This window comes from Eptatretus burgeri, unplaced genomic scaffold (genome assembly GCF_056783735.1).
Source record: "Eptatretus burgeri isolate ZD-2024b unplaced genomic scaffold, Ebu_testis_v1 Ebu_testis_scaffold_3176, whole genome shotgun sequence".
Lineage (NCBI taxonomy): Eukaryota > Metazoa > Chordata > Myxini > Myxiniformes > Myxinidae > Eptatretus > Eptatretus burgeri.
The window spans coordinates 75030-101371 of record NW_028225124.1 but is presented as its reverse complement, the minus strand read 5'-3'; the positions used below and the strand labels follow the sequence as shown (position 1 = coordinate 101371).

Sequence of the window (26342 nt, the reverse complement as noted above, 5' to 3'; positions counted from 1 at the left end):
TCTCGAGGCTTGTGTGAGAGATAACACACTCCGCTCATCAAGGGGGGCATGAGACAAGAGGGGCTGGAGTGGTAAGGACAAAACAGTGGGGAACAGTGACATTAGCAGATCTGTGGAAGGGAGAGGGATGGGGCAGAGAACAAGGGGTATACAAGATGGACATTACAGGGTGTTTCAGGAAGGAAAGCAGGGAATTTGAAGGAGGTGGGTTTGGGGTGGATTAACGGGGGTAGAAAAGGTTGAAGATTTGGATGGGGGATGATAAGAGGTGGTGGTGAACAACCGTTTTGAAGGCCTGGAGGGAAGAATGGGATTGAACAGAGTGAGTGAGTTTATTCCAAAGTTGGGAAAAAAAGAGGAATGAAAGAGAGAAGATAAGCAGTGATTCGTGATTGTGGTAGTTTTACCAGAAGGGGGTTGTTGGCTGACCTTGAGTGCCCTGCGCTCATATGGTAGGGACGAATCGCAGACAGAGCAGGGAGGGCAAGACCGGAGAGGAGACAGGAGAAGACAGAATGACCACCGACCTGCCTGCAGTGAGAGAGTTAGAGGCCCAAAGACTCAGCCTCATTGCGGGAGATACCAATGATCCAAATTGCCTTGGTTTCCACAGCGTGAAGCCGAGAAAGGTGAGAGGCAGGAGCACCATCCCAGAGGGGAGAGCAGTCGTCCATCAGGCTGCGGACAAAAGATTTGTATGTGCTCAGAGCTCAGGTGGGCCAAGGAAGAACTTCACACGACAGAGGATTCCCAGTCGGCGACTGGTTTTGGAGGCCAGGTTGGAAATGTGGCTTTCCCAGGAAAGATCTTGGCAGATAGTGAGACACAGAACCTTGAAAGAAAGGACTTCTTCCAGAGGATTGTTAAGAAAGTGGATTGGGGGGGGGGGGGTCCAAATGGTCCTTTCAGCAAGACATAGTGAGAAAGTGAGATTTGTCAGGATTGAAAGACATGTTCCACGTGTTCGACAAGTTTGTGATTTTTTTTTCCCAGATCTGCAATGAGCAAAGAAGCTGCTGCTTGCTGGTCTGAGGGATGACAGATGGTACGAGTCATCAGCAAAGGGAGAAAGAGGATTTTCCAGAGAGTCGGAGAGATCGTTGATGAAAACCAGAAAAAGAACAGGGCCCGGAATGCTCCCTTGAGGAACTCCAGCCTGGACAGGAAGAAGGGATGAAAGAACTCCATTTAGGGCCACACGTTGACTGCGACAGGAGAGGAAGTCTACGAGCCATGAGTGGAGATGGCCTGGGATACCAGAGGAAGAGAGTTTAGTAAGCAGTGCAGGGTGCCAGACCGTGTCAAAAGCACGTGATATGTCTCGGGATATGGGTCTGATTTCATGTCCGGCATTGAGGACCTCCATCCATTGTTGGGAGAGCAGAAGCAACATATCCAGGGTGGAGTAACATCGTCTGAAACCAAATTGATGAACAGAAATCAAGCCCTTGGAGAAGAGGAAGGATTTCATGTCTGAAGCGATGATGCATTCCATAACCTTGCTGATGATTGGGAGAAGGCTGATTGTTCTGTTGTTGCAGGGATCTGTTTTAGTACCTTTTTGTGCAGGGCAGTCATGCAATTTCAGGAATTGCACAACTGTGACGATCTTCAGTCCCTGATGAAACTCCACAGCTCCAGGAATGGGATTTTCCAGACATCGAGCTGAAGAGATTCTCCAGGAAATCTTGTGTAAAGCTTGCTGTGAGAATATGTGTGTGCCCTCTTGCCGTCAGTTAACGTTGCATGTCAAGGATTGAAGTGGTGGAAAAGGTCACTCAAGTTCGATGCGGTTTCCCCCACCTTTCCGATCATCACGTTGTTGATGTTGAATAGTAGTTTCCAGATGAGTTGGAGCACGTATGTTGAAGTGCTGAACTCACTGACTTGCTGAAGAAATTCAATGCACAGGAGACTTTTATCTTTTTGAAATGAGAAGTGCCTCCAACTGTTTCATCTGTCAATCTTGGAGCAAGCTTCAAATCTTCCTCATGACAGTGAGACCGAGATTTGCTGAGGGCGGATCAGTCTTTACAACTCTGCCCTCATGGGTACAGAAGACATTACCATTCACCAGAGCTGCTTTCAATTTGTCTATCAAGTGCGGCACATCGAATATGAAGTGGAGATCTCATCCGTCTTCGAAGGGGGTGAGGAATCTTGTTTACGACTACACTGCGCTTCAAACACATAATGCCAAAGGTTTTTTGAAAGGCATGCTTAGCACTCTCGATGTTGCTCGTGATGGAGTTGACATGAAGGCACATTCCTTTCACTCACTGAATGATCTCCAACAGTGGAGGTTTGAGTCTCGTACCATCAACGCTATTTCCGACCAAGTGGAATGCGACAGTCTGCTTCCAGCATGTGGTTCTGCCTCCACGTATGAACACGAGGGCATGCGTGGTGTTACCTGTATGCCAAGGTAGAGTTACATCACCCCTGAAACAGCTTGCAGACTTGTCGAACTTGCGACATACCTGAATGCTCATTTCGTCTAATGCAGGCAACATTCCCAAACAGTAGGTTGCATGGATTGGACTTTCATCTTGAGAAAGTTGAAGATGTCATCCAGAATTCTAGGCTCCATCCCGACCACCTGAGCCTTTTCCTCAGAGGTCCCAATGATGGCAGTGATTGTTTTTGGGCAAGGAGTAGTTCCTAACCAAAAACATTCACATTTTGTCCATATAAATGTTAGTTCTGTCCTGTAATGACGCTTTTTAACTGAGAATAACAACAAAAGTCTTGTTGGTTGTCCCAACTATTACTATTTGAAGAGAGGCAACTACTAACCTTGCTGCACAGTGTCATTTGGCTCATCTCCTGACAATGAAAACGAATGTTCCGTATGGCGAGCACGTTTTGGTCCATCTTCTCCTCTGTTCACGTGAGGATTTCGGCACTTCTGCTTCAGTGGGCAGGTGCATGAATCAATATTGTGGGCTCCCTATCTGGTTTCAGTAGCTTCCTGCCATCAGCGAACTGTTGCTCAAACTGACTCTCATCAAAGTGTTTCTGAAAGAGTTGAAATCATGCATGAAACCACATATAATGAAGGAACTACCTCACAATGATTGGTAAGCTGATATGTCTACCTCAACTGGTCAGTCAGCCTGACAGGTCTACCTCAACCAGGCAGTCAGCCTGACATGTCTACTACAACCGGTCAGTCAGCCTGACATGGCAATTACGATCTCATTCCAAGCCATATATCAGCGTATCAGAATTAATGCAAACGTGTTCTGTGTGCACGGATGATGGAGAAGTCATAAATCAGCCATGATGATTTTTATTGGAAGAAAACTCGAATCATCTAAGCATTATTTAGCTGTAAGGAGAGCAGGCCGAACCAAATATCCCACAGGAATCACAAGTGAAATTATGCACACGTGGCTACCTGACAGAAAACCTGTTTTCCCAATGAATGTCCATTTCCCAATAAATATCAATGAGGAACTTATGGCACACAAGTACAATTTGTCGTGAAGTTTGTTCAATCCACCTTTCCGGGGATCTCTCTTCACTCTGCTGGCCCATTTTTTCCCCATTTATCGTTGTCCCTCGGTAAGCGATGTATCACTCACTGTACCTTGCCCATCATGAGTGTGACAGCCTACGGCCACACAACAAACCATCTCCCTCAAACTTATTCTTCAAAATATCAATATTTATGTCAATGGAGACTGGACGTCAACTGAGCTGTTCAAATGTGAGGCAACATGGCGCCTTGAAACCATGTGACTGCAATCGGCGAATCACAGTGTTCCATGGAGAGAACAAAATAAATGCCAGACTCTCTTTATTTATGGCACTGTACCACCCAAAATAACATTTCCAAGTACTGCTACAAAGAATGGTTTTGAAAGTACAAAGAAGACGATTTGTGTTCACTACATTCAAGTATGTAATTCAATTTAAATAAAATAATGATTGTAAAAGTCATATAAATAAATGAATTCTGGAATTTACTGCTGTTTTGCACAGTCACGATGACACCACCTTATCTAACATGTTCCATCAGTTATTCATACCCGTTGTTTGTGTCCTTTATAACATCATTTAAATTCAGGAAGCTTCCTGTTTGGAATGCTTTCTAATTTTGTTTGACTTCCAGGCAGGCAGACAAAGTAAAAAAAACAAAAAAAAAACTCACTCCTGTCTGCGCATGCACAATCGGGATGAAATCAAAGACAAAGTTCTGATGAACTTGTGTTCTGATTCATAGGTACACTTGTGTTCTGATCAGTGTTCAAAATATAATATTAAATTTATATAAGTTGTTTTTCGATCATAAATTGACATTTGTAGACAGACAGACAGAGAGACAGATGGACGAACGGAAATGGATCAATCGCTGAACCCCACTTTTCACTCCACATGCGCGTGGTAAAAATAGGAGGACAGGAGAAAGAAGAGGAAATGGGGAAAGGTGAGGTGGATTAAATGAAGAGAGAAAGGTAAAAAAAACTTAAGTCTTGTGATGAGCATTGCTTTTGCGACATATTTTCAAAAAGATTGGTATTACAATCGTGGCTCATGGTCGAAGGAGGTGGTGAAGAGGATATTCAGGAGAAAAGAGTGTGGAGAGTAAAAACTCACGTGAGCCTTGAAAGTTAGTGGTAGATGCAATATTTCCATCCTTGTGACATCGCAAAGCTCTGAGGAGGAGGAGATTGGGACCAGACTTAAGCAGTCTCCTTGGCTATTGGGCACAATCCTGGACGAGTTGCCACTCGGACACAGTATACCAGCATGCTGGCAATAATTTTGCTGACCTCAGAAGGATGACAGGGCGCGTTGACCCCACCTGATATTAATTCAACTGCTGAGCGGGATTTGAATTCAGAACCCAAGAATCCAAAGCCCACCACCCTAACCATTAAGCCAACACCAGGCATAAAGCTTTGGGAGATGTACATATATCATTATTTACAATAAGTTGATTTTTGACCAATATGTAAATATATCAAATGTGCAACTCATTAAAAGGAAAAGTTGTTTTGCCTGATTGTTAAAGATTCTTGAAATTACTGAACCAACACAACATGAGCCAACGCACCCTGATCCACAAAGACCATTGTGTTCATCACTTTATATAAAATTATATTCCACTTATTTTCTGCATTTACGCACATCAGACCCAAGATGTTGTAATACGACCTAATTTATTGTCTTCTCTCTTCCAGGCTGCATTGAAGTTTGCGATACATGAACAGGCTCAATCAGAGGTGAGTTCGTGTGAGTGGGGAGGTAACAATGCATAAAACTCAGAACTGATGCACTTTAGATCGATGCCTATCATGGAGGATGTGTCCCTTAGACTGCTCTGTCTTAACCTGTGTGAATCCCTCTTCGATGGATTTACTTATGGGACATATAGGCATCGATGGGGAGGGGAGGGGGGATTTCGCCCCACTTTTTACCCCCACTAACAACTGCCCCACTTTTTTGACTTGGTGGCACAACATGTCAATGCCCACCCACAATTTTTTGCTTGAGCATAACATAAAATACTGTCCCATCCACGCCCATTAAGAGCGGACGCTGGACAGATTGACCGAACTGGCTTTTTACTCCCTTGGACTGCGTTCTAACAATCACAGCTTTGTGTGCATGGGAATCGCAAGAAGCACACAAGGCTCTTCACTCTTTTAAAACCAACGGGTTTATTTTCCGAATCCTGAATGAATAAATAACTTGGGATGATTGAACAGATGGAAGGATACCATGACAAATTGAGGTGGGCAAGAAAGGGGGGACAATAAATCAATAAATCAATGCCGTAAACCCTCCAATATCGTGGGGGTTCAGTTCCTGGAAAATGTTGTGATAGTGAAAACCATGATCGTGGACATCAAGGGACAATGGGAAGAGGCACGAAAATGTACCACTTGTACGTGAATGCCGATACTGATAGACATTTCCACTGCAGTGCTGTGTTGCCTCAATTTTTCTTCTGAAGGAGCCTCTTTGCTCACCCATAGCAGAATTTTCAGGTAAGAAAAGTTTATTCAGCCATTGTTTCATCGGAGATGAATGTGTAATTAGAGTGCATAGGGTCCTCAAAAGACGGACCGCGGTCCCCATCCGACCGCAGGTATCATCAGTCTAAACCACGAGCTCATCAACCCCCGCCCCACCCCTCATCTGTATTTAGAGTATGAAGGGTCCTCAAAAGGCAGACCACGTAAATCGCAAGCCAATCCATCCATCCTCCCTCCTCATCAAATGGCCTCTAGTGTTTATCCATTTCACCAACTTGATAAATGATAAACACCAGAAGGGCTTAATGCAGGAGGTGATTCATGTTTAAATTTCTGGAGATTTAACAACGAAATCCGACTCAGGAGGCGGCCATTCGGCCCATCATGTCTGCGCTATACCAACACCAAGGGTGTGTTTGGTTAGCAAGCACCTTGCTATTGCTTGCCAAGTGGCTTGCTTGAATTCATTGTACTCATGCGGAGCGCTCGGCACCGCTTAACAACATGGCAGGCTTAACAACAACAGTGTTATTGTTGTCCTCGAGCAAATGGTGTCTGGGTCATCGTTGTCAGTTTAAGTCGATCCTCTTGTGACAACTTCCCCAAACAAATTTATTGTGTTAGCAGCAGCTACAGAGTAAGGGGAAGAAAGAAAGAAACACAAGTCAATGGGGAGTCAGAAGGAGAGGCCCTCCACTAAGCTTATAGTCCGTGAGCTAGACAAAAATTCAGTATCAAATTTGGGGCAAAGGGAGACCTTACTTTTTTGGTGAGAAATAACCTATATTTCACGAAAATATTTGCTGGCCCATCATCCATGTTCGTTTTTAGGTGTTATCCATTAGGGGGCACTCTTTGAGGGTCAAACTAGCCGATTTTTTTTTTCTTTGCAGGTTTGCGAAGTAAAATGTATATATAATTATTTAACTGTCAAGATCAATTTGTGTTTTGATGACAATAATATGGTGTAATTACATTATATATGTAATTTATTTAATGATAATGAACTACTTTTTCAATCTTCAAACGCGTTTTTCTCCAATATCTTTAAAATCAACGAGACCGACTTTGCAGAAGTTCGACTGGAGCCCATAGGAGTCGGCATTTTCTCGTATTGCAAACTGAAATGGGAAGAGGCAAGTCTGTGCCAAATAAAAGTGCCGTTGATTGCAGTCAGCATAGAAAATGTCACGCCTACATCACAATATGCTAAAGCATACTGCCGCTGTCCAATATTATTATTATTATTATTTATTGACCACCATCACATACAGAGGGTAAAGCATGAAAGTATACATATCTTAGATATATAGTAGTAGTCCATTAATATAAACTGAATTTAGTAGTGTTCATGGAGCAGTATGCTATAAGTCAAGATGGAAAATTTTACTTTTGTTAAGAATCAATAGTTGTAAATCTGTTTAAGAACTTTGTGGCAAAATTTTGTAACGAAAGACGGATCGCTGTTCATTATAGTTGTAACGGAAGAGCTATCATGGACTGCATGATTAGTCGGGAGATTTTCATCTCGAATAACTTCAGATGATTTTATTAATGAGATGCTTTCTGTGGAGCACAAGGTCCAGTCTAATTGTGAGATCCATATCTCACGTTGTCGAAATGTCATCCTGCCATCACAGTGAAGATTGTTATTATTAAAGTGGTTTATAGGCTGAACGTTCAGCTCTTTGTACAAATCGAAAATAATTTGACCGTGTTGGTTTGCTCTAGTGTCTGGGTTTCTTGTGTAATAACCGTTTTGCGAGTTAAAACGTTTGAGGTTTGGTTATCGTGCATTAAGGTCGCCCATAATAAATACCTTTTCTTCGTTAATGCATTTTTCATGTATGGTAGCAAAAACATTGAGTTGAAAGTATGGGGAATCCGACAGAGGGATGTAACAGGCCCAAAATATATGATTCGGAACGCATGACAGACGAAACCAGACTTGATCTTTCTCTTTTTTGACACTGTAGACTTGTGGCCAAAAGTAATTAGCCACAAGTACCCCGAAAATACAATGTTCACTATTACGTTTCATTGGTAATTATATACAACATAGTGGAAGGCAATGATAACAGCTGTCTGATTCTGAACTTTGCACTTATTCTTCCCCACTGTCAGATTCTTCCTCTGAAGTATAGCCATCGGTAAGGTTGTCCTCTATGTCGTCTGTCATATTGGTACAGTCTTTCAGCCTACACTCGTCTGTGCACTTCAAGCCATTGACCATACATTCGCAGGTTGGGAGTTCACAAACACGGCGGCATTTGCATGACATGAACTCTCGTACTACTTGTGGTGCAGGTGGACCACTCATCCACAGAACATCCAGATTGCCGTCGTCTACAACGACCCAGCCATACCCAGGCTCAGGAGCTGGCACATCAGGATTGGTCTCCAAGCTCCGTCGCCAGACTGCACACTGATAGTTTGCTCAATGTGCATGTTGTTCCAGGCAGTCCTTGCATGGAGGTAGTTGTCCAGACTCGACTCCCCCCTTCTTCGCTCACCACATGCTGAACCTCAGGGCATTCACGCCCATCTCGGGAGTCCTGGCTGCATATAGGCGACAGGTGAATGACTCCAGTGCTGACAACATGTCAATTGTGAGGGACCAGGTTTCGCCTAGAGCTGCGAAAGTATCGCGGAACACCTTTTCCTTGCACATCAGCTTGAAGCCTTTGATTTTGCCTCCACCAGAAAAGGCACTGACAGTATCGCATCCAGTATATGCATGCAGACCAAGCAAGGCCAGACAAACTTCATCCCCCATCATTTCTTCCATTTTGTCAATGCTAAGTATCCTGTTCCTGCCCTTTGCAGCAACGCGCATGTATAGCCTGCACAGTATCCTTCTGCAGAATGCCAGACACAAGATCAAGACATCAGTGTCTTCTGACACTATGACGACTGAATTGAATTTGGATTTCCCGGCATGAGCTGCATGCAACAATAGCCGCATATCAGCTTCTTCCTGGTTTGAAGCAAGTTGCTGAACATCCAATGTGACTCCATCCTCTGTAATCCTGAAGCACTTGCTACCATATGTCATGAACAGCTCCTTCCCACCAAGTTTGTTCTGTTTATTCTGTCAGTCCTGAGCGATGAAGTGGGTAAGGTTTTCCTTGCTTGCAGAGCATGCCAACAAACGCCTCCAGTTTTTTATTCTATGTGTTGGGATGATAACCGAAAGCAGGACTCCTTGAGATGAACCACGCTTTACTCGTTCTGCATTCTTGATGGAGAAATCCCGAATGACATCGAAGACTACGTCTATGCGTTTTCTGCCTGGGTAGGTCTGCAAGACAGTTTGGAACAGCTCCTCGGAAACTTCTGCAAATGTTCGGTTGTCACCACTCATCTTATGGACCAGGGCCATGCCGTCAATGATCGAAGCACTTGGTAACGCAACGTCATTTGCAGGAGAGATATCCTTATATATATATCAAAATCAACTCGCTCTCGCCAGATTCCAATTTCCGACAATATTTCTACTGACAAACTAGCAAGAATATTAGAAAGATGTATATATTTTGGTGTAAAACAAAGTTGACAAAACGGATATTAGCTGTGTGCAGGGAAATAAGAGAAAATCGCATTTAAACATTTGAAATTCAATTCATTTGCAGTTAATTTCCACTCTAAATTTAAGGATTTATCGACTTTATAATAGGAAATCGCCTCAGTCGAGCATTGGATAAGATGCAGAATATGAATAGATGTAAAATACCGCGAAAAAAGGAATTGTTGTTTTTACACCCTACTAGCGCCCCCGAGCAGATATCGCTTAAAAACGAACCTGCATGAAAGGCCAGCAAGCGATTTCCGAAACTAAACATCGTGACCTTACAAAAAAATGACATGCCGCTTTGCCCCTCATTTGATACTGATCTCTGAAATTTGGGGGTCCAGCTCACGGACTATTATCAATGGACCTACCACTATGCGTATTTTTGGAAGGAGGTTGAGGGTGGGGGGGGGGTTGCATGTTTGTTGATCCAGAAGAAGGATAAAAAGTAGAAGTAACAATGAAAGTATGAAATGAAAGTTTACATCTTGTTTTTGAGCACAATAATAAACCATGGCACCAAGAAGAAGCTCAATTGAAAGCGCCCCTTTCAATTGAGTTAAATTTTATTGGTTAGATTATTTTTTATTGGTTAAATTATTTCAAAGAAACGTTGCAAATGCAGTCGGATTAAATGCTGAGAATGCACTACAGCCAGGATTTGCACTTACAATGCCCCTCTGCCCCCCACCCCTCCCTACTTTGAAGTCGCGATTGATGCCCATGATCGGACGTGTTGACTTTACATACAGTTTATTGTGTGAGCATAATCCCCAAATCTTGGATGCATTTGTTTATTCTTCCTTTGCAGTTCCAGAACGAAGCACACATCATGAGAAGACTGCATCATCCAAACATTCGTAAGTGTGGATTGGGCTCGATCTTAGAGCACAGTTTATTCAAAATTCGTAACACTGAGGCTGTAGATTGTGTCGTACAAATTTGTCACCGTCTAATAAGTTTTCATTTCTTAAATGAAATCAGACTTCAAGTTTAGAAAGACCATTTGGTTCAACTCCAAATCTTCTGTTACTTTTTCTTTACAAAATCGAAACTCGTGGAAGAGCAATGTGATGGAGGGTATAACGTGAACACGGGGTAACAGTTGGAACACAATATGCAAGGGAATGAACAAACGGGAAACGAGAAGGGCACTCGGTGGAGCACATACGTCCGTCTGATGAACAGTTTACGTTTTGTGTCCCATTGCGAGGTTGGATCTGGATCTGGAACTGAACCAAAATCGAACTGGCTTGTTCTTGTCATCATGCCACACATCATTTTTGCCCCATCTCAATGATGAATAATCACTGAAATAATTCTCGAATCCAGATCAGGATCTCCATCAAAATCTAACCGATTCGTCCTTGTCACACAATCGACCTGTCCACCAACTTACATCTGAATCCGTTTCCAACTTTTTGAGATATCGTGAAATGTATCGTTTTTAGCCCCATCACTCAATGGTGAAGAATTGTTCAAAAAGTTATCGGGTACGGATCCAGATCCAGATCCAGATCTTCACCAAAATGGAATCATTGCTTCCTTGTCACACACCCAACCTGTCCACCAAGTTTCGTGTGAATCCGTTCACTACTTTTTGAGATATCCTGCACACAGACAAGCAGACAAACAGACAGGGGTGAAAACATAACCTCCAACGATCGCAGATAGTGGAGGTAATAAAATGCACACATGGACAAAATTATTATTTCTCAGTGACAATTACCTGAAGACTTTGCCGAGGAAAACAAGTTGTCACTTTCGCCGTTTGATCTCAATAAAGGATACTGCGGGACGTTCGGACTGATTGAGTCAATTCGCACCCTCGTCTATTGAACAATTCTCCATAAGATGAGCAAAAAATCCGTGTGAATATGGTTAATAATTATTTTTGACAGAGGATACAAACCCAGTTTTTTGAAATTCACATTTATGGTTTCCCAGCAAATACAACCTGTCACTTTGCTGACAGGAATATTAAGAGGGGGGAGAAGGAGGGAGAGAAGGGTGTGGAGGGAAAGAGAGGGAGGGAGGAGAGGGAGAGGACTGAGAACAGTGAGAGAGAGAGAGGGAGGAGGGAGGGGAGAGAAGGGTAAGGAAGAGGGGAGGGAGAGAGGACGGAGGGAAGGGGGAAGTGTGGAGCAGTAGTGGGTTTGGGAGGAGGTAAGCATGAGGGGAGGGAATTCTGGTCTTGCATTTAGTGGGCTGACTTGAGGGGGAAACAGGAAGAGGGGTTCTCGACTTGCGTTTGGAAGTGGGACTTGTGGAGAAGGTATGGTGGGGGGGGGAGTAGAGGATTGAACAAAATGGGGTTTGTGAAAACAGCCCATTAATACAGCGCACAGAGAATGCCATGACATGTCCATGGGTGGTTGGAGAGGGGAGGGGTTTGGAAGGAGGTAAATGTGATAGGAAGAGAAGGCATTGTGGGGGAGGGGAAGGGAAGGTGGTGCGAGAGGAAGGAAAGGTGGTGTGAGGGGTGGGAAAAGGAAGGCAATGTAAGGAAAGGGGAAGGCGATAAAACATGCCCAAATAGCAACGTTTTATTTCTAACCGCTAGGTTCTACATAAAAGCAGGCGTGAACATTTAAAACCCAAGTTATTTAGGCCTAAGTCACATTTGCTCTACAGCGAGGATACGGCGGCCGTACGCCCTCTGAATTGACAGAAACGTGCAGCGGCCGCAGAGTTTCTGCGGTGGCCTCAGGGTGGCCCTACGCTGTTTGGCTATATATTACAGGTCATAAGGTCGCCGTGGAATTATAACGCGGAGTTATAACTTTTTTTCATTTCCACATTCGCCGTAGCAATTCGACAAGCCGAAACAAAAAAACTGGTAAAAAAAAAGTTAAAAAAATAACCCATTCGTTACCGTCCGTCTGGCCACACGTTCGCCTTAGGGCCCCCTGCGGTCGCCTTGCAGGCACCTTGAGGCTACCTTGCGTCTGCCTTGAAAATTATATGGCCGCCGCAGGGCCCCCTTAAGTTCACCGTGCGACATCAAATCAAAGACCGTACAGCAACCCCATGTTTTCGGTCTCCACAATTTCTAAGACCTAGGCAGAAGTCACATTTGCTCTATGGCGAGGATATGGCGGCCGTACGCCCTCTGAATTGACAGAAACATGCGGCGACCGCAGAGTTTCTGCGGTGGCCTCAGGGTGGCCCTCCGCCATTTGGCTATATTTTACAGCTCATAAGGTCGCCGTGGAATTATAACGTGGAGTTATAACTTTTTTCATTTCGACGTTTGCCGTAGCAATTCGACAAGCCAAAAAAAAAAAAAAACTAGTAAAAAAAAATATTAAAAAAATTAACCCATTCGTGACTGTCCTTCTGGCCGCACGTTCGCCTTCGGGCCCCCCTGCGGGCACCTTGCGTCTGCCTGGAAAATTCTATGGCCGCCGCAGGAACGCCCTAAAGTCACCGTGCGACATCAAATCAAAGACCGTACGGCGCCCCCACGTTTTCGGTCTCCACAATTTATAAATACGCCATGCGGCTCGCCGAAAAATAAAAACATATGTGACTGCTACATTGTGTGACCGTGGAAATACTGCGGCCGCCGTATAATTGCTTGTGGCCGTAGATTTTGGAGACCCCACGGCCGCCGTGGCAAATGTGACTTAGGCCTTACTGGCAAAGGCCTGCCTGCATGCAGCGACCTTTGCACCTCTCCCAATCTGATTTCTGATTTTCGTACATGCTACTTTCTGAAGTTCACACATTCCACACTCTGGGGAAGCAGTTTTAAATTCAAAACTAAACCATCAGTCCTTAACAGTCTTCGTAACAAAGAGAGGAGGGGGGATGGGTGGGGTGGAGAAGGAGGGGTGGGAGAGAGGAAGAGGGGAGAGAGAGAGAGAGAGAGAGAGAGAGAGAGAGAGAGAGAGAGAGAGAGAGAGAGAGAGAGAGAGAGAGAGAGAGAGAGAGAGAGAGAGAGAGAGAGAGAGAGAGAGAGAGAGAGAGAGAGAGAGAGAGAGAGAGAGAGAGAGAGAGAGACACAGAGAGGGAGAGGGTGGGGGAGAGTGCGATTCCCGCTGATGTGACGTCCGGTTTGACCTCCATCTGAGGGACAGCACACACATTGATGAATCGCCCTGCTTGTGAAACACTGGGATGACAGTTTATAGTTGGGTCGGGATTCAAACCCAGGCTCACCAGCTTAGAGCGAGCATGTGTACCTCTCGGCTGTCCTCCCATGATGTGGCGATTCATTGCTTTGTAACAACTGAAAAGATTTCATTCTTGTTGTGGCCATCTAATTTTTGTTTTTTGCCTTCCTAACTCGGAAATATCCCCACGAAGAACCACACCCCATTATCGCCATCGAAGCTTGTGGAGATTGAGGCTTGAAGAGGGTTCGCCAAGTGGCTAAAGCAACGAGGTGGTTGTTTGAAGTCAAGGCATTGTTGAGCAGGCAAAGAAATAGCGAATTAAGACCCCAGCAAAGGACAGCGAGGTGTCCAAGGATAAGTATTAGTAAAGGATAATTAAATAAGGCCGTTGATTATTTTCAAAAGGGGTGTTTAAATGAACCCCAAAACGCAATTTTACCTTCCGCCACTGAAGGTGAAGGAGGTTATGTTTTCACACCTTTCTGTCTGTTAGTTTGTCTGTGTACAGAATATCTCTAACAGTTGTGGACGGATCCAGGTGAAAGTTTCTGCACAGGGTTGGTGTGTTACAAGGATGCACTGATTAGATTTTGGTGAAGATCCTTATCCGGATCTGGATACGATAATTATTTAATTTTAAAGTGATTCTTCACCATTGAGGGATTAGGCCAAAACGATGTATAGCATGATATTTCAAAAATGTGTTGGGCCCGATATGTTCTCATGGATCAGGCATTACGTGCTGGAGGTATGCGCACTACTGAGTGCCCTTCTAGTCACTCATGTACAATGCACTACCTTGGAGTTCCCTTCGTGTGCATGCAAAGTTTTGGGCTACGAGGTTTCATGGTTTTGGGGTTATTTTGGAGGCGGACAGACTAACTGATTGAGTGACGAATGGAGTTGACTGATAGACACAAGCTGACGTTTATTTATTTTGATAACCATTTTCTGTAAAGTTTGAAACTGAGGCTTTTACAGTGGTAAATGTTTGTGAAAGCAGGTAAAATGTTTCACAGCTATAAATGACTTTGCTGCATTTTGTTTTGTGATTCAATCAAAATCAACTTTCAACCTAAAACAATGAATATACTATGTTGAAATATACATTCCAAAATCACCTTCCTTTCCTATTTATGAAAATGTAAACCTGTTGTTGTTGTTGTTGTTTTTTTGAGAACAGGCCCGTTAATTATTACTATTTTTTAGCAAAGACCTCTCGGTCGGTGCTCGAATGCCTGACTACTCAGCCGACCCCTGATTGTTATTCTCAGTTTTCTTGTCTTTGGATGAGTTTATTATATATTTTAACTGGAATTACACTCTGTTTCCCCAACAGTGAAGATTCTTTATCCAGCCGAAATGAAAAGAAATGCTGTCCTGTGTGTGGAGTTTGTGGACGGGTGTAAGTTTTCTTCCGTTATTTTTTCAAACTCTGCTGATGTTTGTGTCCTTCGAGTCTCGTCACACTTGAGCAGATAAAACATTCAATAGCTCCAAATTCTGGTACATTGTTGATTCTGATGAACAACCAGTTTTTTAGATATAAAGTTTGAAAGACTTTATTCTCTGTATCAAAGGTCCACATCTTTCAGAAAACATGGCATTCAATCATGACCTTTGATTTACGCATCACGAGTTAAGCAATTCCATCTTTGCAGTTTGGGAAGTTCAAAATTAAACCAAAATCATGGAGTACAAGGAAATTTAGAAGTGGTTACACACACATATATATATATATATATATATATATATATATATATATATATATATATATATATATATATATATATATATACATATATATATATACCTGAACAGAGATTGGGTGTCTTTTAATGATGAATGTTGGTGGAGAGTGTATCCAAGGAAGAAATAGTGGTGATTGGAGTGGATATCAATGGGCATGTTGGGGAAGGGAATACAGATGATGAGGAGGTGATGGGAAGGTATGGTGTCAAGGAGAGGAATGTGGAAGGGCAGATGGTGGTGGATTTTGCAAAAAGAATGGAAATAGTGGTGGTAAATAACATATTTTAAGAAGGAGGAGCAGCACATAGTGACAAAAAGAGTGGAAGAAGAGGCACACAGGTGGACTATGTCTTAGGCAGGAGATGCAACCTGAAATAGATGAGACTGCAATGTGGTCGCAGGGAAGAGTGCAGCTGGACAGCATCGGATGGTGGTTTGTGGGATGATTTTGGTGGTGAGGTTGAGGAAGAGAGTGAGGGCTGAACCAAGGACCAGATGGTGGAAGCTGAAGGAGGAAGACTGTTGCGTGAAATTCAGGGAGGAGGTGAGACAGGTGTTGGATGGTGGTAAAGAGGTGTGGGACGACTGGGCAACTACTGCCGAAGTGGTGAGGGAGATAGCTAGGAAGGTACTTGGTGTGACATCTGGAGAGAGGAAGGAAGACAAGGAGACTTGGTGGTGGAACGAGGAAGTACAGGAAAGTATAAGGAGGAAGAGGTTGGTGAAAAAGAATTGGGATAGCCAGAGAGTTGAATAAAGTAGACAGGAGTACAAGAAGTTGGGGCGCAAGGTGAAGAGAGAGGTGGCGAAGACTAAAGAAAAGGCATTGGCGAGCTGTATGAGAAGTTGGATGCAAAGGAAGGGGAAAATGATATCTACCGATTGGCCAGACAGAGGGACCGAGCTGGGAAGGATGTGCTGCAGGTGAGGGTGATAAAGGATGCAGATGGAAATGTGCTGACAAGCAATGAGAAGGTGGATGGAGTACTTTGAGGAGATGATGAATGAAGAAAATGAGAGAGAGAAGGTTGAAGTGGTGGAGATAGTGAATCAGGAAGTGGGGTGGATCAGTAAGGATGAAGTGAGGACAGCAATGACGAGGATGAAGAGTGGAAAGGCAGTTGGCCCACATGATATACCAGTGCAGGAATGGAAATGTTTAGGAGAGATTGCAGTGGAGTTTTTAACCAGATTGTTTAACAAAAGCTTGGAAAGTGAGAGGATGCCTGAGGAGTGGAGATGAAGTGTACTGGTACCAATTTTTAAGAATAAGGGTGATGTGCAGAGCTGTGGTAATTACAGAGGTATAAAGTTGATAAGCCACATCATGAAGTTATGGGAAAGAGTAGTGGAAGTTGGGTTACAGGAGAGGTGATGATTTGTGCGCAGCAATATGGTTTCATTTCAGGAAAGAGCACTACAGATTCGATGTTTGCTTTGAGAATGTTGATGGAGAAGTATAGGGAAGGCCAGAAGGAGTTGCATTGTGTGTTTGTGGGTTTCGAGAAAGCTTATGACAGGGTGCCAAGAGAAGAGTTGTGGTATTGACTATTGTATGAGGAAGTCAGGAGTGTTAGAGAAGTATGTGAGGGTGATGCAGGATATGTATGAGGACAGTGTGACAGCGGTGAGGTGTGCGGTAGGAATGACGGACTGGTTTAAGGTAGAGGTGGGATTGCATCAAGGATCAGCTCTTAGCCATTTCCTGTTTGCAATTGTGATGGACAGGTTGATGGATGAGATCAGACAGGAGTCTCCATGGACAATGATGTTCGCGGATGACATCGTAGTGAGAGCAGGGAGCAGGCTGAGTTGAGCCAAGAGAGGTGGAGCTATGCACTGGAGAGAAGGGGAATGAAAGTCAATAGGAGTAAGACGGAGTACATGTGCGTAAATGAGAGGGAGGGTCGCGGAATGGTGCGGTTGCAAGGAGTTGAGGTGGTGAAGGTGGATGGGTTTCAATACTGGGGATCAACTGTTCAAAGGAATGGAGAGTGTGGTAAAGAAGTAAAGAAGAGTGCAGGCAGGAAGGAGTGGGTAGAGAAGAGTTTCAGGAGTGATTTGTGACAGAAGGGTATCTGCAAGAGTGAAAGGGAAAGTATACAAGATGGTCGTGACACCAGCTATGTCGTATGGTTTGGAGGAGGTGGCGCCGACAAAAAGAGAGGAGGCGGAGCTGGAGGTGGCAGAGTTAAAGATGCTGCTGTTCTCATCAGGAGTGACGAGGATGGACAGGATGAGAAATGTGAATGTATTGGAGAGACAGTGCAGGTAGAACGGTTTGGAGACAAAGTGAGAGAGGTGAGATTGAGATGGTTTGGACATGTGCACAAGAGGGATGTGGGGTATATCGGGAGAAGGATGTTGAGGATGGAGCCACCAGGAGTCGGAGGAGAAGAGGAAGGCCAAAGAGGAGGTTTATGGATGTGGTGAGGGCGGACATAAGGGTAGTTGGTGTGACAATGAAAGATGTGGAGGACAGAGCGAAATGGAGACGGATGATCCGCTGTGGCGACCCCGAACGGGAGCAGCCGAAATAAGAAGAATGTTCCTAATGTCCGGAGATCTTCCATGAAAATGTAACAATGAAAAAGTAAATTAGAACATAAAAATAATTTTTTGTGTATTGGGTGGTCACTCGACGACCCTTATTCTCAGGTTTTCCGTCTGTCTCTATGTCTGTCTTTGTTTGTATGTAATGGACAGCTCTGGAGGCCAGAGGAGTCAACCGGTATTGTTGAAACTTGACTGGTAGGTTCATACCGGGATCTAGTTCTCTGCTTTTGAGCACCGTTCCTATGGACGCCACCGTTGTCTTGTAACGGGACTTTGAAATTTTTGAAAAAAATCCGAAAAATTTTTTTTTCCGAAAATCAAAATCTGCTTCCGTGTTTTTATGCGCATGATAATCAACCTCTTTGTCAAAAAGTCTCAGCTCGATCCGTCAAAAACTGTATGACTAGTATGCAATTATATTACTGTATGCTTTCACCCCAACGTTCGCATTGGGATTCCCTAAAGGGGCTGTCACACCTTGACGTTTTAGCCAGCATATGGCAAGGTCTCAAAATGTATGTGAAACGCTGTTGTACGCTGAACTATTGATGTTTTTTTTAAGTTTTGGGCTTTTAATAACGTGTTGGACGTATGCATAACGTATTAGTAACGCACACAGAACGTTTCAATCACATATAGATAACTTATACCAACGAATGCTGAGCGTGTTGTCGACGTTCACAACCTATGCCCAACGATAGTCTAACTTATGCGTAGCGCGCGGCAGCGTATCGCCGACGATCACGTGGCGTAGGCTATTCATAGGCTGCGGCTCGACGATTCAAATCATAACCGCACTTGACATCGAAGTGTGAAGCCGCTGTCACACCTTGACGTTTTAGCCAGCGTATGCCGACGTATGAAAAATTTCCCAAACCAAGCTGGTACACGTCGAATACGTTATGAGTAAGTTTTGTATACGTTAAGAGCACGCTGGCATACGTCGTAGTTTTCTGGCATACATCGTCATACGCCGAGTACGTCGAGAAATTTTCAGCATGTTGAAAATTTCTCGACGTACTCGATGTATGACACACGTTCCGCATACGCTGGCAAAAGTTGAAGGCATGCTACGTGATCGTTGACACACGTCGACACACGTTACTTGTACGTTACTCATCACTCGAAACACGTCGATGTAATGGTTAGCGACAGTGTTCCAGAATTCCTGTTTTTTTTTTTTTTGGTTTTTTTTCTTCGGTATGACGGTAATGTTGACACTTCGATTTCTAGTGCGGTTATGATTTAAATCGTTGGGCGGCAGCCTATTAATTGTATTAAATTGTTACGAATTTGGAATTCGATTGTACACAACATACAGGTTCCTTTCGTCAGCTATTCCAATAAGTGCATGTTCCCGAGATAGCTCACCTTCCATTGTTTAAATGTTTTGAAATCGATTAGATGCGCGGCGGATTGATTTAATAGTTAGGGAGTGAACAATGGAGACTTCCCTCCCCCTCTTCCTCTGGCCAAGAGGAAGAAGAACCCTGTGGTGATGTCAACAACTCCCTCCCACCCGTGTTGAGAAGCGGGGGGATGGATCACGAGGGCATGAGTCACGCCGGGATCGGGGGAAGGGCGGAGAAGGATAAGGACGAGATCCTTTCTTTGTTCTTAGTTAGTCAGCTTTTTTGCTTTGAAGAGAGCAGTCGTTCAGCAGGCCATCGGGTCCTGCTTGGCTTGCTTGGCTTGAGGCCTTCGGAAGCTTTTTTCTTCGGCTGGCTCAGTGAGCTTCGGCTGCTGCTTTGTTTTGGAAGGAACTTGAGCCGGTTGTTCGGCTCGAGCTGCGAGTGGAGGCTTCTTCCTTTTCTTCCTCTTCTTCCTCTTCTTGGTTCGTGGAGCTTTTTGTTCTCCATTTTGTTTCCCGGCTTGGTGCGACGCATCGGCCTCTTCTTGGAGTTGGTTCCTCGGGGAAGCGACGCATCGACAGGAAGGATCGGCGCCTCGTCTCACCGGCACGTGTTGAGAAGTGTGGGAGGATTCGCGGGAGCTCGGGAAGGATCGCGGCCATTGGATCCAGCTCGCTCTTGCTGGAGCCCGAGTCCGGACAAGTTGAAGACCACATGAGGTGGAAAGGTTTGATTCAAGCTCTGAGTTTCAGCTCACTTGTCCTCAGAGCTGGAGCTCGTGATTAAAGGCCTCAGCCACCATTGTGTGTGTGTGTGTGTGTGTGTGTGTTTGTGTGTGTGTGTGTGTGTGTGTGTGTGTGTGTGTGTGTGTGTGTTTGTGTGTGTGTGTGTGTGTGTGTGTGTGTGTGCAAGCGCGCGTGTGCGTGTGCGTATGTGTGTTCCTGGGCCCGTCTAATAAGTAGGAACTGCTGTTAAGTGTAAATGACAGTTCATAATAAGTAGACGGTTGTAGTTCTTTTGTCGTGCTTCTGTTGCTTGTATAATTGCATACGTGTTTTGCCTTATTTAATTGCATACGTGTTTCATTATGATAAATGTCCTTGTGTGAATGTAAACCTGCTCGTTGCGTCCATTCCCTCATTGACTGAACATTTCGCGTGTTGGGAGTTAGAAAGCCGTTGGTTTGCCGGAACAGGGGGACATTTGGACCGACGGTTCTTGGCGATTACGCCGCTCAGAATCGCGCACGGACAAGCTCGCCTCAGCGGTTTGTTCCGTACGAGTTCCGTCGAGGGTGGAATACCTCGGTAGTTGGATCACGTGGGTATTTCGGTAAATTGAAGATTGGCAATCGCCCCTACCCCATGTGATCTTCCGATTGGCGTATTTTGGTTCTTGTACAAGGACCCTTCGCTCGGAGTTATCCGGGCATCGATCTATATTCCGGGCGATAGGTCGGGTCGGCTCGACTTGCAGCTCCGTTCAGAGCGGTCGGTTGGCGGCGACCCCCCGGCCAGTAACAATATCATAACCGCACTAGAAATCGAAGTGTCATCATCACCGTAATACCGAAGAAAAACAAACAAAAAAAAACCAGGGAGTCTGGAACACTGACGCTAACCATTACCTTGATGGGTTTCACTTATGAGTAACTTACAAGTAACGTGTGTGGACGTGTGTCAACGATTGCGTACCGTGCCTCCAACACATTACTCATGGGTTAGAAATAAGTTTCGGGTACGCTAATCATTACCTCGACGTGTTTCGACTTATGAGTAACTTCCAAGTAATGTGTGTCGACGTGTGTCAACGATCGAGTAACGTGCCTACAACTTATGGCTAGCATTATGCGGAATGTGTGAGTCATACGCTGGCATACGTCGAAAAATTTCAAGCATGGAAAATTTGTCTCACACCTCCGCGTACTACGACGTATGCCAGCGTACCAAGATGTATGCCAGCATACTACGGAAAAAAGCCAGCGTACTACGACGTATGCCAGCGTGCTCTTCACGTATACAAACTTACCCATAAAGTATTCGACGTGTGCCAGCGTTTTCGCCAAATTTTGCATACGCTGGCTATATCGTCAAGGTGTGACAGGGCCTTAATATATATTTTAAATATCATTCGATATATTGCTTTTGGCCCTATTGCTCAATGGTGAAGAATCACTTTAAATATTCCAGTATCCGGTTTCGAATCTTCACCAAAACAGAAAAAATTCGTCCTTGTCACACACCCAACATCCTCACAAACTTTCATCCGAATCCGTCCACAATTTATTGAGAAATCCTGCACACAAATGGACAAACAAATAGACAGACAAGAGTGAAAACATAACCTCTTTTCACCTTCGGTAGCAGAGGTAAAAAGGCACGAGTAACCTGGCATTCCTTCTGCAAAGCACGATACAGATGCATCTGAATCGTTCAACCTTAAAACAGTCCAACACACCGGTCAGGAGAGAAATATGTTCTCCATAAATTGTTCTTTTCTTTGATTTGGTAGCAGGGATGTGGCCAGGTTATTTCCTAGGTGATCCATATAATGTTTCCTGGCCTCAAACAGATTGCCAAAAGACAGGACTCTGTTGTCAACAAAGAATACGCTTCCGGTCAAAACTTTTAGAACACCCCCATGTTCCAGTTTTTACTGAAATTTAAGCAGTTCAAGTCCAGTGAATAACCTGAAATGGTACAAAGCTAAGCGGTAAACTGCCAGAGGTTAAAAAAAAGTTTAGGTTACCAAAAACTGTAAAATAATTTAAATTTCAGAGTTTTAAAAAAAGGCCCTTTTCAGGGAACAAGTAATGGGTTCGCAACTGCAGCTGTTCTGCAGCAATAGAAGTAAATTAAGCCTTGAAAGTTGATGAAAACAATTCCTACAGGTGTCGCAACTTTTGTTGATTAGTTACAAACCCTTTGTCTGTATAAAAGCAGTGTTGGAACAGACTGTGGTGCTGCACCCTCTGAAGCATTATTTGGACAATATTGCACTGCAGGAAGCTGTATATTGTCATCATAATGCTGAGAAAAAGACAATTAACAAAGGAAGACAGACAGACCATTATGTATATATTACTAAAACTCTCATCTTATGTATGTATGTATGTATGTTCCCAAAATACAACCAAAACAGTACACAGTAGCGAATTTTTTTTAGGGCCACATTACTCGCCATGCGCCTGTGGTGTGAAATATCAACTTTCATTCAAATCGGGCAACGAAAAAAATTATTAAAAAATCATTCTCCAGGATACTCCAGGATAATTCAATCAAGTACTCCAGGATAATTTGATCAATGCAAACAACCTCAGCGGTATAGTTCGCTGGAGCTATATATTTATTTATTTTTGAAATTATTTATTTTAAAATCTCAAACATTTAGTAGAGACAAAGAACGATTTATTTTTCAGCATCAAATAAACATCGCCATTTTGATCTAATACTTCGGTGTTCATTAATAAATAAAATTGTGTTTCGAAGATTACGCACAATAATTTCTTCGACTTTCTTTTCTGTTTTTTTTTTTTCACATTGACGTGCAATATCAAGTTTCATTCAAATTGGGCAATTAAAAAAAATCAATTCCCGATTCAGTGAAGTACTCTTCGGGATTATTTGATCAATGCAAACAACCTCATCGGTATCGTTGGCTGGAGATTTTTTTTTTATATATTTATATTTTTTATTTTTAATGATTTTTTTCATCAACCGCTGTCACAACGAGAACCCAACGGGTTCACGTGTCATCTGGTAGCCCTTAAAAGTGTAGGTCTTTCCTTTCGAGAAATTGCAAAGGAAGCAAAGGTGTCAGTGAGTGCAGTTTCCATCACCATCAAGAGGCACTTGGAAACTGGAGGAAACTCTGACAGGAAGAGGTCTGGCAGACCCCAAGGCACAACACAACCAGAAGACAGGTTTCGAAGAGTCAACAGCTTGTGTGATAGGCGGCTTTCAGGACAGTCGCTTCAAGCACAGCTTAACACTGGTCGAAGTAAGGAAGTCTCAGTTTCAAATGTGAAGAGAAGACTTTGAGCTGCAGGTTCGACAGGTCGAGTGGCAGGAAGAAAGCCATTGCGAAGATGGCAAAATAAGAAAAAGAGGCTTGCCTGGGCCATGAAGCACCGCCAGTGGACCACTGAAAACTGGAAGAAGGTTTTATGGACCGATGAATGAAAATTTCAAATCTTTGGTTCATCACGCAGGGTTTTTTATGCCGTCGAGTCGGCGAAAGAATGGTTCCTCAGTGTGTGGCACCAACTGTCAAACATGGAGGAGGAGGCGTGTTGATCTGGGGCTCTTTTGCTCGATCCAGAGTCCAGAGTCGGCAACATGCACAGAGTGACTGGCACCTTGAACCAAAAGGGTGACCACAGCATTTTGCACCGCCATGTAATACCCTCTGGTCTATGCCTAGTTTGGTCAGGGGTTCATCCTACAGCAAGATAACGACCCAAAACATACCTCCAGGTTATGCACAACTACCTCATAAGAAAATAACAAGATGGTCCGCTTCAAATCATGGAATGGCCAGCACAATCTCCAGACTTAAACCCCGTTGAGCTGCTTTGGGATGAACTGGACAGAAGGGTGAAAGCAAAGCAACCTACAAGTGCAACACGTTTGTGGAAACTTCTGCAACAGTGTTGGGAATAACTTTCTGAACAATTTTTGATTTCCATTGTCGAAAGAATTTCACGAGAATGTTCGGCTGTTACATCTGCAAAACGTGGCTCATTAAATTTTGTCCAACAAAACGATTCCATGATTTCTTTTTTATCTGCAATTGTTTAGTTGTTCTCTGCTTTAATTTCACAGTACATTGAACAATTAAACTGCTTCAATTTCTGTAAAAACTGGAAAAATGTGGGTGTTATAAAACTTTTGACCGGTCTGTAGTGTATGGCTTTCACTTCATCTTATCAGATAATATTTGATTTTGTCCCCATCCAAACCACTGGTCCCACAGCTCAAGGTGGACTCTGTTCAAGGAAATAAAAATGTTTTGATTTGTTTTCACAAAACTCAACATCTTTTTTTATTTACAGGACTTTATTGTCATGGACGCAAGAAAGGGGAATTGTCATTTTTTACCAGGATCCCTCCAGTGAAACATGCAACCACAGACCTGTCTATCCCTTTTAAGTATCTGCATTTTTACAGCATGCCTGGTGTTGGCTTAATGGTTGGGGTGGTGGGCTTGGGATCCGAGGATCCTGAGTTCAAATCCCCCTTTCCACTTGAATTAATACCCGGTGGGGTTGACTCAGACTGTCATCCTTCTGAGGTCGACAAAAATGAGTGCCAGCTTGCTGGCATTCTGTGTCGAAGTGGCGACCCATCCAGGATTGTGCCCAATAGCCAAGGAGACTGCTTAGGCACCACCAACACTCTGCACAGAGTATGGTCCCAATGGATGGATGGAGGGATTCATACATTTGCTTCATTTTGCAAAAGATTCAACATGTTTATATGACATTTCTTTCCAAAACATTACGACAAAACATCTGAAAATGCAAAGCCCATCCACTTTGTTTTCAGACTTCTTCTTCAGTGTACTAAACGGTACCTTTGACCTTTTGACCAAATTATTAATTTGTCTTCTCCATATTGTCATAGTAAAGATTTGTTGAAAATTTGTGACAAATGCTCAAATGGTAAAAAAAGTTACAGCCCTGGCATGCATGAAAGAACGCACGCACACACTCGTGATTGCAAAACCCCATCTCACGCTAACAATAATAACCAATAAAGAGCAATCAGAGATTGCAGATCATCACCAGGGCTTGTTTTGTGTCGTGCATTTTCAATCGCAAATTTATGGAAGGATGTGTTAAATGAAAGGTCGTTGCTTCCAAATGGAAGGTCTCAATTGTCTCTTGAATGTGTACACGTCAAAGTTTTGAATGTACACGAACTTGACCGACTTGGAGTCAGGTTCTCCCATAGCTTGGGTTTCCAGTCTCACATGAACTCCATTGCCGTTAGAGCTGGACAAAGAGTTTGTGCCCTTCTCAGTATTGCTCCATACTTAGATCCGTTTGGCTGAGCCCAAGTGCACCAAACCCATGTCCGGAGCACAATGGAATATGCTCCCCTCGTATGGAATGGATGTCTGCAAGTGCCATCTAATATATATATATATATATATATATATATATATATATATATATATATATATATATATATATATATATATATATATATGACGAAAACTCTCATCTTGTTTCCATATATATGTATGTATGTATACATATATATATATATATATATATATATATATATATATATATATATATATATATATATACATACATATGTATGTATGTATATATATATATATATATATATATATATATATATATATATATATATATATATATATATATATATACATACATATGTATGTATATATGTATACATATATATGTGTATATATATATATATGTATTTATTTATATATATATATATATATATATATATATATATATATATATATATATATATATATATATATATATATACACACACATACATATCGATGGATGTCCGGAAATACAGCCAAAACGGTACTCAATAGCGCAAAAATTTTAGGGCCACCTTCCTCACGATTCGCCTGCCGTGTGCAGTATCAAGTTTTGTTCAAATCGGGCAACGAAAAAAATTATTAAAAAATCATTAAAAAATCAATTCCAAATTCAGTCAAGTACTCTTCCGGAGTATTTAATCAATGCAAACAACCTCAGCAGTATAGTTCGCTGGAGCTATCTTTGTTTTTTCATCAACCGCTGTCACAACAGGTTCACGGGTCGTCTAGTGTATCTTAAAAAGCTGGATGATGTGCAATGTCGTGCTGAACGTATCATCAAGGCCACTCCACAGGAATTGAATATTGATCTCCTTCCACACATGAGAACTGTAGCAGTTCTTGGTCTGATGCGTCGACTGCACTCATAAGAAGTTACAGCACTTCTGAAGACCATGCTACCTCCATCATG

The 26342-nt window shown here is 43.2% G+C and overlaps 1 protein-coding gene across 3 annotated transcripts in view; it reads left to right on the top strand.

The window, feature by feature from the left end:
• The window catches only part of LOC147006433 (serine/threonine-protein kinase par-1-like), a 112376-nt gene that overhangs the window by 32638 nt on the left and 53396 nt on the right, over nucleotides 1-26342 (top strand). For all 3 annotated transcript variants that reach the window (XR_015054835.1, XR_015054836.1, XM_085868812.1), the window contains exons 9-11: nucleotides 5190-5231; nucleotides 10370-10418; nucleotides 15019-15084. Coding sequence is in view for 1 of the 3 variants with exons in the window: in XM_085868812.1 (XP_085724938.1) it covers nucleotides 5190-5231; nucleotides 10370-10418; nucleotides 15019-15084 (157 nt within the window). In the remaining 2 variants the exon portion in view is untranslated. The remainder of the gene's footprint in view (nucleotides 1-5189; nucleotides 5232-10369; nucleotides 10419-15018; nucleotides 15085-26342) is intronic.